Source organism: Myxocyprinus asiaticus, chromosome 17, assembly GCF_019703515.2.
Source record: "Myxocyprinus asiaticus isolate MX2 ecotype Aquarium Trade chromosome 17, UBuf_Myxa_2, whole genome shotgun sequence".
NCBI lineage: Eukaryota > Metazoa > Chordata > Actinopteri > Cypriniformes > Catostomidae > Myxocyprinus > Myxocyprinus asiaticus.
The window spans coordinates 12,187,426-12,202,797 of record NC_059360.1 but is presented as its reverse complement, the minus strand read 5'-3'; the positions used below and the strand labels follow the sequence as shown (position 1 = coordinate 12,202,797).

Below are 15,372 nucleotides of genomic sequence, written 5' to 3'. Positions count from 1 at the left end.
CAGATTACTGTTATACTAATCAGTCTTTCTAGTAAGATTTTATTTGCAGGCATTTTATTAAATTTTATATTTAGGATTATTTAGTAAAATAGAAAACATAATTATCTTCTTTTTGTCTGACATGATTTATTTATTTATTATTATTATTATTTTTTTTATTTATTTTTTTCAGGCTTTTCACGTAGTTACAGGGTTGACCAGATTCCACCTGATGTGATTCAGAGTACAGGAACATTTGCAAAAATTCAATGTTTACACAGTGTGCCCAATTACAATCAAATCAGCTGGTACGGACAAAACCAGGACAGAAAGTTTACTTTTATGGGATATTTATATTTAACAGAACGGAACAAAGAGACAGATTTCATGGATAAAATAGATGTCTGGAAATGGCAATAGCAATGGAACTTTGACCATCAAAAATCTCTCATCAAATGACAGTGCAGTGTATTTTTGTGCTGCATGTTACACAGTCTTTTAGATCCCTGCTGTTCTTTACAAAAACTTTGTAATATGTTCATTCACACCTGCTCCTGTGGTATTTATTTGAGACTCTGCTAGTTTTTATGGAAAAAGCAAACAATCATTTTGGAGTATTCCAGGTCCCTGCTATACACAACAACAACAACAACAACAACAACAACAACAACAAAAACCATGCAAACAAACCTTATCCAAGAGTTTTCTAATGACCAAGTGGTCTCTCGTGACCACATGAAAGGCCACATTCTGCTCATTGTGATTAACGTCTGACATGAAACGGTTTCTAGTGGAGAATTAAGAATACAAAATGTTTCAATAACTATCCCAAGACAATGCAGTATTTTATTGATGTTAAGCTTCATACAAAAAGATTCAGTGTATAGGGGAGACCAGTGAATATTTCTGAAGTTATGTTTATTTTTGAAAGTTAATTTTTGTAGTGGCACACACCTTAAAGTCTTGGCTACAAAATAGCTTTTGAACATTTCCATGGTTATTGCCAATGAACACTGCCAATGCCAAGTTCATTTAACACGCACTGATCACATTGACTATGGGGTAAGTTTTCACTGAGTTAATATATGCTAGTGTGGTTTTATTGTGTTAAATTTACCCAACATATATTAAAATGTGAAGATATTCCAGTTTAGATTGAATAGAATAGAAAAAGGCATAATTCACACACACACACACACACACACACACACACACACACACACACACACACACACACACACACACACACACACACACACACACACACACACAGGTGTAAATTTGATCTCAGGGATGACTGGTCCATTCATCACATTTCAGCACAATATGCTCTGTACTCTTCTTATACTCACATGGGGTTTACCCACAGGTGTTTATTGCTATACTTATGTAATATAAGTACTATATTCAGTCTCCTATGTTCAACATAATTTCATTATCAAAGGTTTTTTTTTTTTTTTTTTTTTTTTCTGTTTTCTGTTTTCTGTTTTCTCAACAGCTCAAGGTGAAGGGAGTGGAGTTTTCCAGAATCATAAGACAGCATGGTACTCTCAAAGGAGCTCTGCAGAGCTCAACTGCACTCACAATAAAGATATCAACCACGTACAGATGTACTGGTTTAGACAACGTCCAGGAGAGTGAATGACACAAATAGTGTTTACATTTGTTGGGGTGAACCAGACTATGGGGATTTCAGCAAAGACAAGTATTTGGCTTTTAAAACGGTAACTGAAAATGGATCATTAACAGTGAGGAACTTAGATCAAGAAGACAACGGCTTGTACTTCTGTGCTGTCAACAAACACAGTGATTCAAGGAAGCCATAGCACTGAACAAATATATCATATCTTTTTGTCAATAGGTGGGGCTGTATTGCAACACATTCATTCAAGAGGGTGGAGATGGGTAATATGACCTCTGAAATAGGAGGTTTTTGCAACGAAGACAGATGAAATACCATCTGTCTGCTTTGATTCTTTGCATTTAATCTCAAACCATTTAGGATTCCAAGAATCCTGCATCATTCTGCACAAACATTATAAATTTAAAAACTTGATGATGATCAGAAAACCAATAATTTTCTCATTTTTGCTCTGCTGCCATTTTGGTGAGAAATTTTTATTGCTTCTTTCCTTTTGGATATTTATTTTTACACTTGGTGCATATGTGTTGCAGAAGTAGGGTGTGAAATTAAGACCCACCACCAGCCAAATGCAGGTAATTCGTTTGCCATTTCTTAGAAGCAACAACCCACACTTGACTTGAAACAGTGTGAATGGAGAGTGGACTGAAGTGTACTAAAAAAAAGTCCACTTTCAAGTTCAGGAATAATGTGAATGCAAAGAGACCTCTAATTTTTTGGTCCACAAAATTTCATAGTGTGTTATTTTATGTATTTTAATAAAAAAAAAAAAAATCTATGTGCCTTGTAAATTTGGGCATTTGCAGAAACTGTGGCTGGTGGCTAAATAAGCTAGTTTCCCAACATACTGTATATCACTTCATTGCGCAATGCAGTAAAATGCTTTTTTATTTTTTTCATTTGCTGTATCTGTTTAACAGGCCAGTTGTTCAGCAGCAGTGTGGTTCAGTCTCCTGTTGCAGTGATTGGGCGGTCTGGAAAGACCACCACTTTATTCTGTTCTCATAGTGTGTCCAGCTACAACACCATACTGTGGTATCACCAGCGTGATCAGAGCATGCACATCCTTGGATACTCCTTTCATAATTCCCACAACTTCGAGAATACAGCAAATAAAAAATATCATCTGAAGGGAGACGGCAAGAGCTTCGTGAACTTGACAATCACTCAGCTCACGCTGAATGACAGTGCAGTATATTTCTGTGCAGCAATTGCAAACAGTGTTGTAGGTCCCCCTTAGGCCCTACAAAAAGCTCTTTATCTTGTAGTGCGTCTTACATTAACTTAAAAGCAGTTGTGTTCAGTTTGGTCTCTTAAGAGGCCCCTGACAACTCTTGATTGACTTTCTCATTACAGTTTGAAATACAAATTGATCAGTGGATTAGCTGAATAGGTGAGTTAGAAAATGCCTGAGCACAGACAAACCTCATGAGGTCTAAAGTCAAATGACTAGAGTATCCAACTTGTTTGAATCTCATGTTATATTTTATTGGTGGTGCTCCATTAATACTTTCAGCCATACAGGAGGTAAGGGATTTGAAAAAATACTCAATTTTGGCACGTAACTGCAATATTTATGTTAAGGACATTAATGATGTCTTAAATCATGCAGCTTGTTGTGGAGTTGTATGCATATTTACTTTTTACCTTTAAACATTTTACTTTTCTAAGTGTCAGATTTACAATGTTCACATGGTGGACGTTAAAATGGTTGAAAACATCCCACAGATTAACACTGAGGGATAGACCTGAGCCATCTAGGGACCAGAAAATCATAAAAACTTGTGGGTGGGCTCTTTTCACTTGGGCAAGTATTCAACCATCCAGCAACCACCCAGAACACCCTAGCAACAACCTCATGATACTGTAGCAACCACATTGCAACATGCTGAAATCCACTCATAACATCTTAGGAACTGCATAGTGGCTGCCCTGGCAACCACCCACAACATGCCATTGTGGCGGCAAGTTTTGTACAAGTAAAAATGTAAAACTCCACTTGAATAAGAGCTTTCAATCCCTTTACATAAAGTAGATGTAGATCATGTTTGGGCATGTGATGATGTCCCCCATGTCAATTTGACATCACTTCCTGTTTCTAGTTCTGCTACATTACCAAGATTTCGGTCATGTTCATCTTGAACCAGCATCAGCCAACATGATTGGATTTGTCTTTAAAATCATTGTTGCCTTAAGCTGCTTTACAGGTAATTTAAATGTCAGTAAAACTAGAACCATATATACAGTTGCACATCATTGAAAGCACATTATTTATAGGATACACATAGAAATGCATTGATATTTGTATTATTTTAACAGTATTTCACTGGATTCTCAGGTTGCCTGATTTGCAAGGATGTTCATCAATCCCCCTCTGATGTGCTGTGTGAGCCAAAGGCGTCCGTAGAGATGACATGCAAACATAAAATATTTAATTATGACACAGTATTGTGGTATCAGAGGTCATTAGGAGACTCTAGCTTAAAACTCGTTGGTTATGCTCGACTTAGAAATGTAAAAGAATTTGAGAATTTGTATAAGGACCATTTCAGTTTAAGTGGAAATGGGGAAAATGAAGTTACTTTAAAGATTCTCCAGGCTCGACCAGATGAGGACAGTGCTGAATATTTTTGTGCAGCTGCTTATGCACAATGCAAAAATTGTTCACTCCCTTTTGACAAAAACTTGTCTCTGATATTCGGTGCATCGTGGTACACCTGTGGGAGACCATACTAACATCATAGAACAGACCACCCTGCTGGATTATTCTATTTAAGCTAGTAGCTGTGTTTAGTAACATGGTAGCTGGTTTCTAGCTGGTCTAAGCTGGCCATTTGCAGGTTCAAGCTGACCATTAGTTATGCAAGCTGGTAGACCATCTTGGACCAGAAATAAACCAGCTCATATCAGTTTAAGGTGGCCAAGCTTTTTTTTTGTTTTGTTTTTTTAGATGGCTTGTCAACCAGCTTATCTTAAGCAGAGTACAGTATATAATGAATCAGGAAGATACAAATCTATAAAGATGGCAGCAGTTTGTTAGTGTGGTGGTTTGTGATGTAATTTCCTATCTACAGGTGATGAGCCCAGGTCAGCTCAGTGCTCAAGCGCAGTTAAGAACTCAACATGGAATCGTCCCTCTATACCCATCTTCTGACAGTGCTCTTGCTAACAGGTGCAGTGTTTATTCGTTTATTTATTTATTTATTTTTCAATCAAATAGCAGGTTCCTAATTCAAGAAAATAAAAACAATTACATTTTTTATTACTTTTGTTTTAGTCAATTGAAAGAAAATTTTATTTTACTTGTGCTAATGTTCTGTATTTCCATCTCACATTCTTATTCCCAATGTAAAGCCTCTGCTGTATGTAAAGACGTGCATCAATCTCCACCTGCAGTGTTGTGTGATCCTGACAAAAATCATGTGATTGAGCTGTCCTGCAAACATACCATCAACAGCTATGACACAATATTATGGTATCAGTGCTCTGATGGCAACACAGCACTGAAACTCATAGGTTATGTGTACTATAGAACACCAAATATTGAGGAGCCATATAAAAATCACTTTAATGTATCAGGAGATGGTGAAACAGCTGCGTTCCTTCATATTAAATGTGAAAGGCAAGCTAAAGTCACTACAATGTATTACTGCGCTGCCAGTATCACACAGTGTTGCAAGTATTTAGACTTCTTTACAATTACCTCCTCCTACATTAAGGAAGCCCTGAACACCTGTTCAGAATAGAGAACAGAGAGAACAGACTCTCCTTTATTTGTTGAATTATTCACTATATATGATAATGCATGCTAGAGTTTATCATTCCTGGTGTTACATGTAATGTAAGAATAAACATAATGTTATAATAAATAAGAAAATGTAGTAATAAAAACAGACTAATAAGTCAAAATTGAAAATGAGTCAAAACTGTAAAAGAAAAACAAACTAAAAGGAAAATATTACGCCTATAATCCAGTGTCATTAGATGTACAAAACATAATGACAGCGAACTGCGCCTGCATGGCTGGGTAAGTTGTGTTTATAGACTAATCGGTAGACTAAATGTTATGTAGGCTACCACAAAAGTGCCAGAATCAGATGCTAAGTTTGGTAGTTGTGTTTATTGTTTGTTATAATACAGTTATATATTAGTTAATATATTAATTTGTAAATATGAAGATGAAAATGTGTTTAATTGTTGTAATTAATAACAATGTCATTGAAATATGCATTTTCTGTTGATCAGTCCAGAAAAAAAGTCAGTCAAAAGTTTTGTAATCTTAAATGAATACACAAATAACTGACTAAATAAAAAGTTACATGTCAGTATCTTGAAGTCCTAAGTACATCTTTAGGCTTCTGTGTTCATAAGCATTATAACATTTTTGGCACAAGATTTTGCTAAGGTTAGCCAGTGCAGCACAAACAACAACAATGTCATCAAGCCAGTCAACTTGTGTGACTGGAATTACTGATGTCAAAATTGTAAACTTTTCCACTCTCCGATTACCCATTCTATGTGTATGCTGACATCAGACAATTGTCTGGATGTGTCAGCCTCTTGAACAGCAAACCGCCTTTTGCCTTTGGGAAAATGGGGAATCCTCAGTGTAGCATCATATGATGCTAGTTCATCCTGGATTAAGAATCCCTGATCAGCTAAAACCATATCATTTGGCACCAGCAATTTAAGAAATCCTAATTCAGAGGTGATCATTTTATCTGAAATGCCATTGCTGGTGTTATCCCAATTACACTGTATTTGATAATGTTTTGATGCTTATAAATTGAACGGGTTTGAGCACTGGTGGTAAAATTGGAAGGTCTTTCAATGAGTTCTGTACAGTCAATAATGCACCTGCAATTCATGAATGTTTTTTTTATTTATTTATTTTTTTATGCAAGGGCCGGCCAAGTAGCAGGTAGGACACAAGTAGGGCAATAAAGGAGGGAGTTTTATTTCTTCCCATAAAAACACATAGAAAGGTAGGAATAAACAACATATTCAAAAAGTATTACCTGCAAAACATAATCCTGAGGCAATGAAAAAAAAAAAAAAAAAACTTTTTTTTTTAAATGCCTCCAAACAAAAATAACTCTAAACCTGTATAAAAAAGTAATAACTAAAGAAAAAAGTGGGGATCCCCTCCTTTGTGAGCACAATGGTACAGTGCAGTTTCCTCATAAAGGTAGAGCTAAAATTGCAATTCTCCCTTTCTTTGCTGGTGCATGAATGCTGCACAACTCTTCACACCCCAGAGTTACCTACACTCAAAAAATGATTTTTGGAGGCTGTTCACTTTATTTAAACAATTAGTTTTGATTTAACACTATTGTATTAGGTTTCTTGTTCAAACACAATTGCATCATGTTAAACTGACTTAAATAGGTGACTCTTTGGCTTATCTCGATGTGTTCATTTTGAAAGAGCTCGTTTCAATCAAGCTCGTTCAAAAAGGGCAACTGGAAGCAGGAAGTAAACAGTTGAGACACAGTCGGCAGCAGTCATAAAGTTTTTTTTTTTTTTCATTTGAAGAGATAAATTTGATGTTGAGGAATTAAATTGGCATTTATTATATTGAGTTTGTTAACTATTTTAATGTTTTGATGGGAGCACTGCAGGATTATTGGAGTTCATCTGACTTATGAATAATTTATACTTTATTTAAATGTAATTCCATGACTCCTTATAACTTGACCAATAATAATAATAATATTAATAATAATAATAATAATAATATTGTTATAAAAGTATTATTTAAAAAATATATTATTTTATTCTTTTTTTTTTTTTTTTTACTTTTTTTTTTTCTTAGCATACGAATCTGAATTTGTAGGCTACATTAACTATGGAATATGTTTTGGTTTCTCCTGGTATTTCATATATTAATATCTGCATGAAACAGAATTTTTGTTTGTCTGTGCCTGTATAACAACATTATTCTGAAGGCAGGAGGTGTCAAGCAAGATGTGAAATGTCAAGCACACATTTTTGCAGTGAATAATAAATACAAATTCAAACATTAAAAGAAATTAAAATAAATCAATATAGCATTATATTGTATATAATACATGAGGAATATTCCGAATAGATGAATACTCAATGTAGCAATTAAACCTTTATGGAGCATTTAAAAAAAAAAATCAGAATAAAGCCTTAACCAGTTAATTACCTTAATTGCTAATGTGAATATAAATGTGCTCAACTTTAAGAGACGGCTAGACGAGCTCCGACGTGAAATCTTCACTTCAGGTCAGGAATTAAACATTGCGCTCAGGTTTAGGCTATAAATAAATACATGAGAATCACATGTGAATCGTGTGATACATTAACAGACATTTCAAGAAGTGGAAAGTGTATATGATGTTGTATCTTAGATAATGTTACACTTGATAAACTCCAGATACGCACAATTTACAGAGTGTGCCATCCGATCTGAAATCACAACATGCGCATTTTCATTCATAAGGTTTACACTTTAGAAATATTGGCTGCATAGATTCATAAAGTCATTGTCATTTTGGGTGTGTTTATTTAAAATGTCGCTTTATCCTTGTGCTTTTTGGATAATCAGTCAAACAAATTATATTTATTTATTTTTATTTTATTTTATTTTATCTTCCTTTCTCTCCAATTTTGGAATGCCCAATTCCCACTACTTACTAGGTCCTCGTGGTGGCACGGTTACTCACCTCAATCCAGGTGGTGGAGGACAAGTCTCAGTTGCCTCCGCTTCTGAGACAGTCAATCCGCGCATCTTATCATGTGGCTCGCTGTGCATGACACCGCGAAGACTCACAGCATGCGGAGGCTCATGCTACTCTCCGCGATCCACGCACAACTTACCACACTCCCCACTGAGAGCAAGAACCACTTAATTGTAACCACGAGGAGGTTACCCCATGTGACTCTACCCTCCCTAGCAACCGGGCCAATTTGGTTACTTAGAAGACCTGGCTGAAGTCACTCAGTACACCCTGGATTCTAACTCACGACTCCAGGGGTGGTAGTCAGCGTCAGTACTCGCTGAGCTACCCAGGCCTCCCCAAACACATATTTTGTATATTATTCGGATGAATCTGTTATTCGTTTTGAAGTTATTATCCGTGCCTTTCCGAATAGGGTATTCAGCTTCGGGCACATCCCTACTAATGACTGAATCTATGATTTCTTGCTCAGGGTAGCCCTTACTCAATCTGCTCTCTATTTGACGTGCAAGGCTTGAAAATGACAATCTGTCCTTCTGACCAGGCTCACCAATAAGACCTGAGATTTTGAAGTCTTTGTGCCATATTGCTGATGTGGTTTGTCACTGTGACGGGGTGGAGGACCAACCAGTGTACTGTCTGTTGCTACTTGTCTTATTGCCATACTCTGTGAGACAGCAGGGCATATGTGCATGGCAGAAACTGATTCAGTTGTACTCTCAGTTTCTCTCAATGGTCTTCTTGGATCAGTCACATTAGCATTAGTCATCATCAGCTCACTTAATTTCTCACTGATGCTTATAAGCTCAGCCATGCCTCCATCCCCTAGCTCCTCTAATTAACTTCTTAAAAGATGGTTACTGAGGAGGTTTACTAAGGATAGGCGTGTGACTTTTGCTACATCCTCTGCAGAGAGTTTTAGGAATTGACTGAGCTCTATGAGCTTTTCTCGTGGTAGTGTGCATAGTCTTTCACCAATTTCTTCTTTAAGGCTTTGAAGTGCATCCATCTTTGACTGCAGAGTGTTGGAAGTGGACGTTTACCTCACTGACTTGACTTAGCTGCCTCTGGTAGTCACTGTACCCCAAGTGCATGCACTGCTCAATCAGCTCTTTCTTGCCACTTCACTCAGCTGCCTCACACTACTGCTTATCTGGATAGTTGAGGGACAAATATTACTGGGTGGGTTCTGAACTGCCCAACATCTATCCCAGCGATGCCTCCAAAATTGTAGTACTCCTGAAAAAGGAGAATAATGAGAGAAGGAACAACTCAGATGCAATGCTTCACCAATGGCGCTTTATCTCGGATGAAGCACATCACAAGTGTTCACTCTGTACCTGTGCGCGGCGATGCGGGCACGCAGGTATGTAAAGGAATGACTAATTACGCACACACATAACAGAACATTACGTAAAACATACACTCCTATGAATAATGAATATAATAACTTTTAGCATTTACTGTTTATAATTTTAATTACCAAAGAAAACTGTATAAACTCAATAATATTAATTACTGTATCTCTATTTTAATCTGCAAAATCTGCAAATAAAGTGATTGTTTTATAACTGTTATCTGTCTCTGTAAAACTGTAAATACCTTTATAATTCACCAAAATTATGTCATTAATTATTTGCCTCTGTAAATACCTTTGAATGCACAATAATGTAATTTTTTATTTTTTATTTTATTTTTTTTCAGTATACCACATAAGTAGGTACATGTTTATGAATAACTATGTATGAAGGCTTGACATATATTTATCCAGTTGGCACTGTGATACAGTATGGAAACATTTTTCAGATGAAGAGGACAGTACTGTTCCTTGGAAGGCCTAAACATAAACTATAAAATGCTATTACTCAAGTTTTATGAGGCTGGCTCCCTGCAATGTCACAGTTATTAAATCAAATGGCCCACCAAGTATGCAGTTTTAAAGAATATGGAAAAGTGTAAAAAAAAAAAAAATAAAAAAAAAAAATTGACAGGTGTGTAGCACTCTGAACAAATTGATAAAATTGATTTTAAGTTTTGTTTTGGTTGTTATATTTTATACAATTAAATATAATTTACAGATTACATTGCACAATGAACGCCGGACACAATTTTATTAAAAACATATAGAATACACAGAAGGGTGTATACGTCTTGTTAATGCCTGTTGTTTTTGTTGTAATTTACCTGTCCTAGACAGACACTAAACTGAAACTCATTGGTTATGTGTACTTTGGCCAAAGTACTGTTGAAAGACTTTCAGATGCAATTTAATGTGAGCGGCCATGGCAAAACACACTCCACACTTCATCTTAACCAACTGAGAAAATCTGAAGACAGTGCAGTGTACTATTGTGCTGCTTATTATCACAGTGGTGCTTCCTCCTCTTGCATTAAACAAAAACCCACAGCTGTATAAAACCAACTTTTCAAGACACTGTACTACATGATGTAGTATGTGATACAATTTGCTCTTCCTTTTTAATTGGAACTTCTATATAAAACCAGGTATTTGAAAAGCAACATATACTCTACTTGGCTCATGTATGTTTTATGTGAATGATATTACTGCCTGCCTGCCTATCTATTAATCTATTGCCTAGGAGCAGTACAGAAACCACCCAGAACACCTTAGCAAAAGCATAGCAAAGCCCTAGCAATCACCCAAACAGCATAGCTGGTCACAAGCATATGATGTATTTTGAATTCTGGTCCATAAAACCATGGTAAATGTTGTGGTTAATGTATTTTTTTCTACACATACCATAGATCAATTATACTTACTGTAGTAAAACCCAAAATAATTGCAAAGGAATGCAAAACATACTGTTAGAACATATTGACAAAACTGTTGATAGCATCCTTCGCACACCAGAGGGCAGAAATTGTTGGTTCACGGATAAGGTTATGATGTTATGTCCTTATTGACATGATGACATGAAACATTCATCTCAGACTGGGAAGATTTCTTCAATCTCCTCCTTTTACCATTAGGTGCAACATGTTTATACATCTGATCACAACTGCTACCTTGTTGCTCTATTTCACAGGTAAGGAAGTCTTAAAATACATTTTTATGAAACAAAATTTGTTATATCAGATTTAGTGCTGACTGCACATTAGCAGCGTTTGTAAAATATCTCCTTCTCTTAACAGTTTTGTCAGTGAGTTCCAGTGTCACACAGAGCCCTTCTGACCTACTGTGCAAAAACAATGCAGAATCAGTCATTCTGAAGTGTTCTCACAAAATCAGTGTAATTCTTCAGTGTAATCCTGTGGAACAAGTGTCTATTACTGGAGAATTACAGCTCATGGGACATCTATATAGACAGAATCAGTTTTCCAAGAGAAAATCAAACTGTCTGGGGTAATTGTTGTGGGAGACAAAAGTTTGGATTACACTTTGTTAAGGGTTTATTCAGGGGTTCATGAATGCATTATAAATAATTGATATGCAGTTTTAACAACAGTAATAAAAATTGTGACTTTCAAGCAATACTTGCCAAATATTTATCAATTTTATTTCACATGTTATAAATGGTTAATAACACTTATTCAACATTAGTAACCAATAAAAATGTGCATTAATGTAATGTGGGCACTTATAAAGTATTTATTTAGGGGTCGCCAACATTACAAATCTACAGTATATACAGTACATAAAGTTCTGTATTGTTTAATGGCCATCAGGCTTTATTAGATTATATATGCTGTGAATGAGACTGGAAAAAGAGCTTTTGAAAAGGACTTTATGTATTAGGACTAGGTAAATTGGGACTTCACTCGGAGTAGCACCATTATTTTGACATCAACGTGACAAGGAAAGTGACAACAGTGATGAATACAGTATAAACACACAGCGGACTGTAGTAAATTGACAATCCCTCTTTTTAATCTCAGAATAATTGTTTATATTTGCCTTGTAACAAAAATCATAATTTAGAGAATTTTATGTTTTTGATTAATGTAAGTATTTATTAGGTATTCATAACATGTAAGTAAAAAAGTTCACTATTTGGCAAGTATTACATGAAAGTTGACCTTTTTATTTATGTTGTTAACCACATATCAGTGATTTGTAATGCATTTGTAAATTACTTATTAATAACCCACTTTATAATCCCTTAAGAAAGTGAACATTAATATAACGTTTTACCGAAGTTGGTTTTATTTGTTGCAGGTAAAATTTAATAGGTTTAATTCTACAGCTCTCTGAAATACTAGATTTTGATTGGTCAATCTGCAATATTTTTTGTATAATGACTGCTAAACATGTATAAATGACTCTTTTCTGTGGTACTGATTTTCTGCATAGCTGTGGAAGTTTCATGTCTATAGTATGCACTCTGTGGTCTCTTTCTTTTTACATAATAAAGTAATTTATCTTTCATGCCCATTTTTTTCTTTTCTTTTCTTTTTACTTTTCTTTTTTTTGCATGTCTGACCAAGAAGCTAAGTATTGTTTGGACAGTATACACTAAAGAAAGGGATTTCCAGTTCTTTATAAGGTCACTGATGCTTCTACTGTACAAATCTACTGTACACTTCAATGTAATCCAAACATGAAGTCTACCAAGGGTCAGTAGAAGTGCTAACAAACATGAGTACAACTGTGAATTGAATAATTCAGCTCCACCCACATATTAAATAAAAGGAGACCTACTCACCCATGGGTTTTCATTTGTACCAGGATTCAGCATGAGTGGAGAGCCAGTTAAATGTTTCCTGCTTCATTGTTTTGTAGGTAAGACAAGCAATATTGCATAAAAATACACCTACCTACAACTGTAGTTCAACATGTCTAACTCTCTCTATAATGGCCTTACAGGTCTGTCTATGTATTTAACTGTTAGACAAACTTTGAACATCACATGCAGTCACAATGACAAAAGCTACTGATGCCATCAGACTAATGGGCAAAATATTGAGCTCCTTGGATTCCCCTCCTTCAAACAGCACTTGGTTGAGAGAAAAGATTTTATGATAACAGGAGATGCAGAGAGAGCGAGAGAGAGGGCAACCTCGACCTTCTGTCGTCTGTGAAAGTCAAGCACAGTGCTGTTTTTTTCTGTGCTGTGAGTGCAGCACAGTGTTGCGAGCCTAAGCGAGTCTGTGCTAAAAAAAAACCCCTCCCTAATCACATGACACAGCTGTACTTGAGTTGGCAGCCCAGTCAAATAAGGTCAACAGCAGTTTCTGAATCCACTTATTTTCATATAGATAAGTGATAGCTAGTCTCAGCCTCAGTCAGCACACCCACAGTCCAATAACTGACTGTCAAATGCATCTTGCAAAAAAAAAAAAAAAAAAAACACAAAGCGCTTTCTTGATCTGGCAAGTTCTAATCTAATTGTCTGACTTACTTCAGGGAGTAACAAACATGCATTTGCTTCTCTTTCTCAAAACAAACTCATGTTTACAAGGCACTAACATTAAAAATTTTTTTTTTTAAAAATACTATTTTATTTGCGGAACTTAGTAGCGAGTAACTTGATATCCACATTGTATATTGTTTTCCTTTCTGAGCTGCCTGTGAAATAATCAGTAATTTTCACTTTTGGAAGTAAAGAATTTCTAATCCGAAAGTCTATGCAAACACTTATGGAGATTGCCATTCTTTATTTAAATGACATTGTTCCACATCAGTCTATTGCAGTGGTAAAAAATAAATCCGTCCCTACACGGCAAATAAAACAAAATGAACTGTAGTTCGTCTCTTTACTTTTCAGTCACATGATCTCTTGTTATGATGTTGTCTAAGTGGGCGGATCTTGGCCAGAATAAGCTACAATGTGGACCAGACCATTGCCTTTTAGTCAAAGGTCTTGCTTTGTGAGACTCTGTGGAATTCATAATCTCTTATGAACTCAGAAGCAGCAAATATTAGAGAGGCAACCATTGCTGAATTTACTTTTGTTCTCGGTTTTTAGTCCTCATTCCTTCTAATGCTTTGATTCAGTGTTAACAAGCATGATCAAAGCAATCATTCTGACCATATTAACTTTTTGGGTAACAGGTAAGCATCCCTGCAATTCAATTTAGACATCTATGTTCTTTAGATTCCATGCTTTGTTGTGCATTTCTTCTCACACTTTTGCAGTTTGTGTGGTATCTTCTCCCATCATTCAACAGTCTCCTGAACATCTTCTTCGGACAGTTGGGGAGAAAGAGGCAAATCTGTCTTGTCGTCATGGTGACCCCAGCTATACATTTATGTACTGGTATAAGCAGAAGAGCTACAGTGGTTCTTTAGAGCTTATTGGATTCCTCCAGTATGGAGCACATACGCCTGTGGAGAAATTCAAATCGCGATTCATGATCTCAGGACATGCTACACGGGATGCATTCCTTCTCATATCCAACATATCTACTGGGGACAGTGCAGTGTATTTCTGTGCAGCTAGTGTGCACAGCAATGCACTTCTCTGTAACCCCTAACAAAAAACTGTTCATTATGCACCTGTTAGATAATAAAATAATAAAAACAAGGCTGGTGTTGTGTTTGCCAAAACTGGTATTAAGACGTTAAAGGTAGATTTAACAAGTAGAGATCATCTGCATCATCTGTTTACATGTAGGGTTTAATAGAGGGGAAACAAATTTAGCATAACATAGCATAACATTCATAGTAATCCCTTCAGCATAAACAGTGCATGAGCATGGAGGCATCCCATTTCATACCATTAAAGTTGTTTTGTTTTTGTTGTTTTTTTCTTAGCTTTTTGCATACCAGCCTTGTTAGCTTACTCCTTACTTGTTACTCCTAGCCAGTGTAAATTCAGCCTACCCAGCAGACTGATCACGTTCGCCACTGATTATGCAAAACACGATTACTTCCTGGTTTTAATGCAGGACATGAACCTGGGTTCCCCACTGTGCTGGTGCAACATGCTATTGGATGCATTACAGGAGAAGATACACACACTAGAACCGATGCAAAAATGTCTGATGGGAGAAGGCATTTGTCAGTAACTTGGCAGAATGGGGCCGATGTCAGGGTGCTGGAACATTTGGACTCCCTGTGCGATCATGTTGTGGTTTTTCAAA

General features: G+C 36.1%; 1 gene segment (V, D, J or C); it reads left to right on the top strand.

Moving 5' to 3' along the window:
- Nucleotides 1–14,184: 14,184 nt before the first annotated feature.
- Nucleotides 14,185–14,763, top strand: LOC127454709 (T cell receptor alpha variable 5-like). The segment is given in 2 exon segments: nucleotides 14,185–14,341; nucleotides 14,426–14,763. Coding segments are annotated over 2 exon segments (384 nt in total).
- The last annotated feature ends 609 nt before the right edge of the window (nucleotides 14,764–15,372 follow it).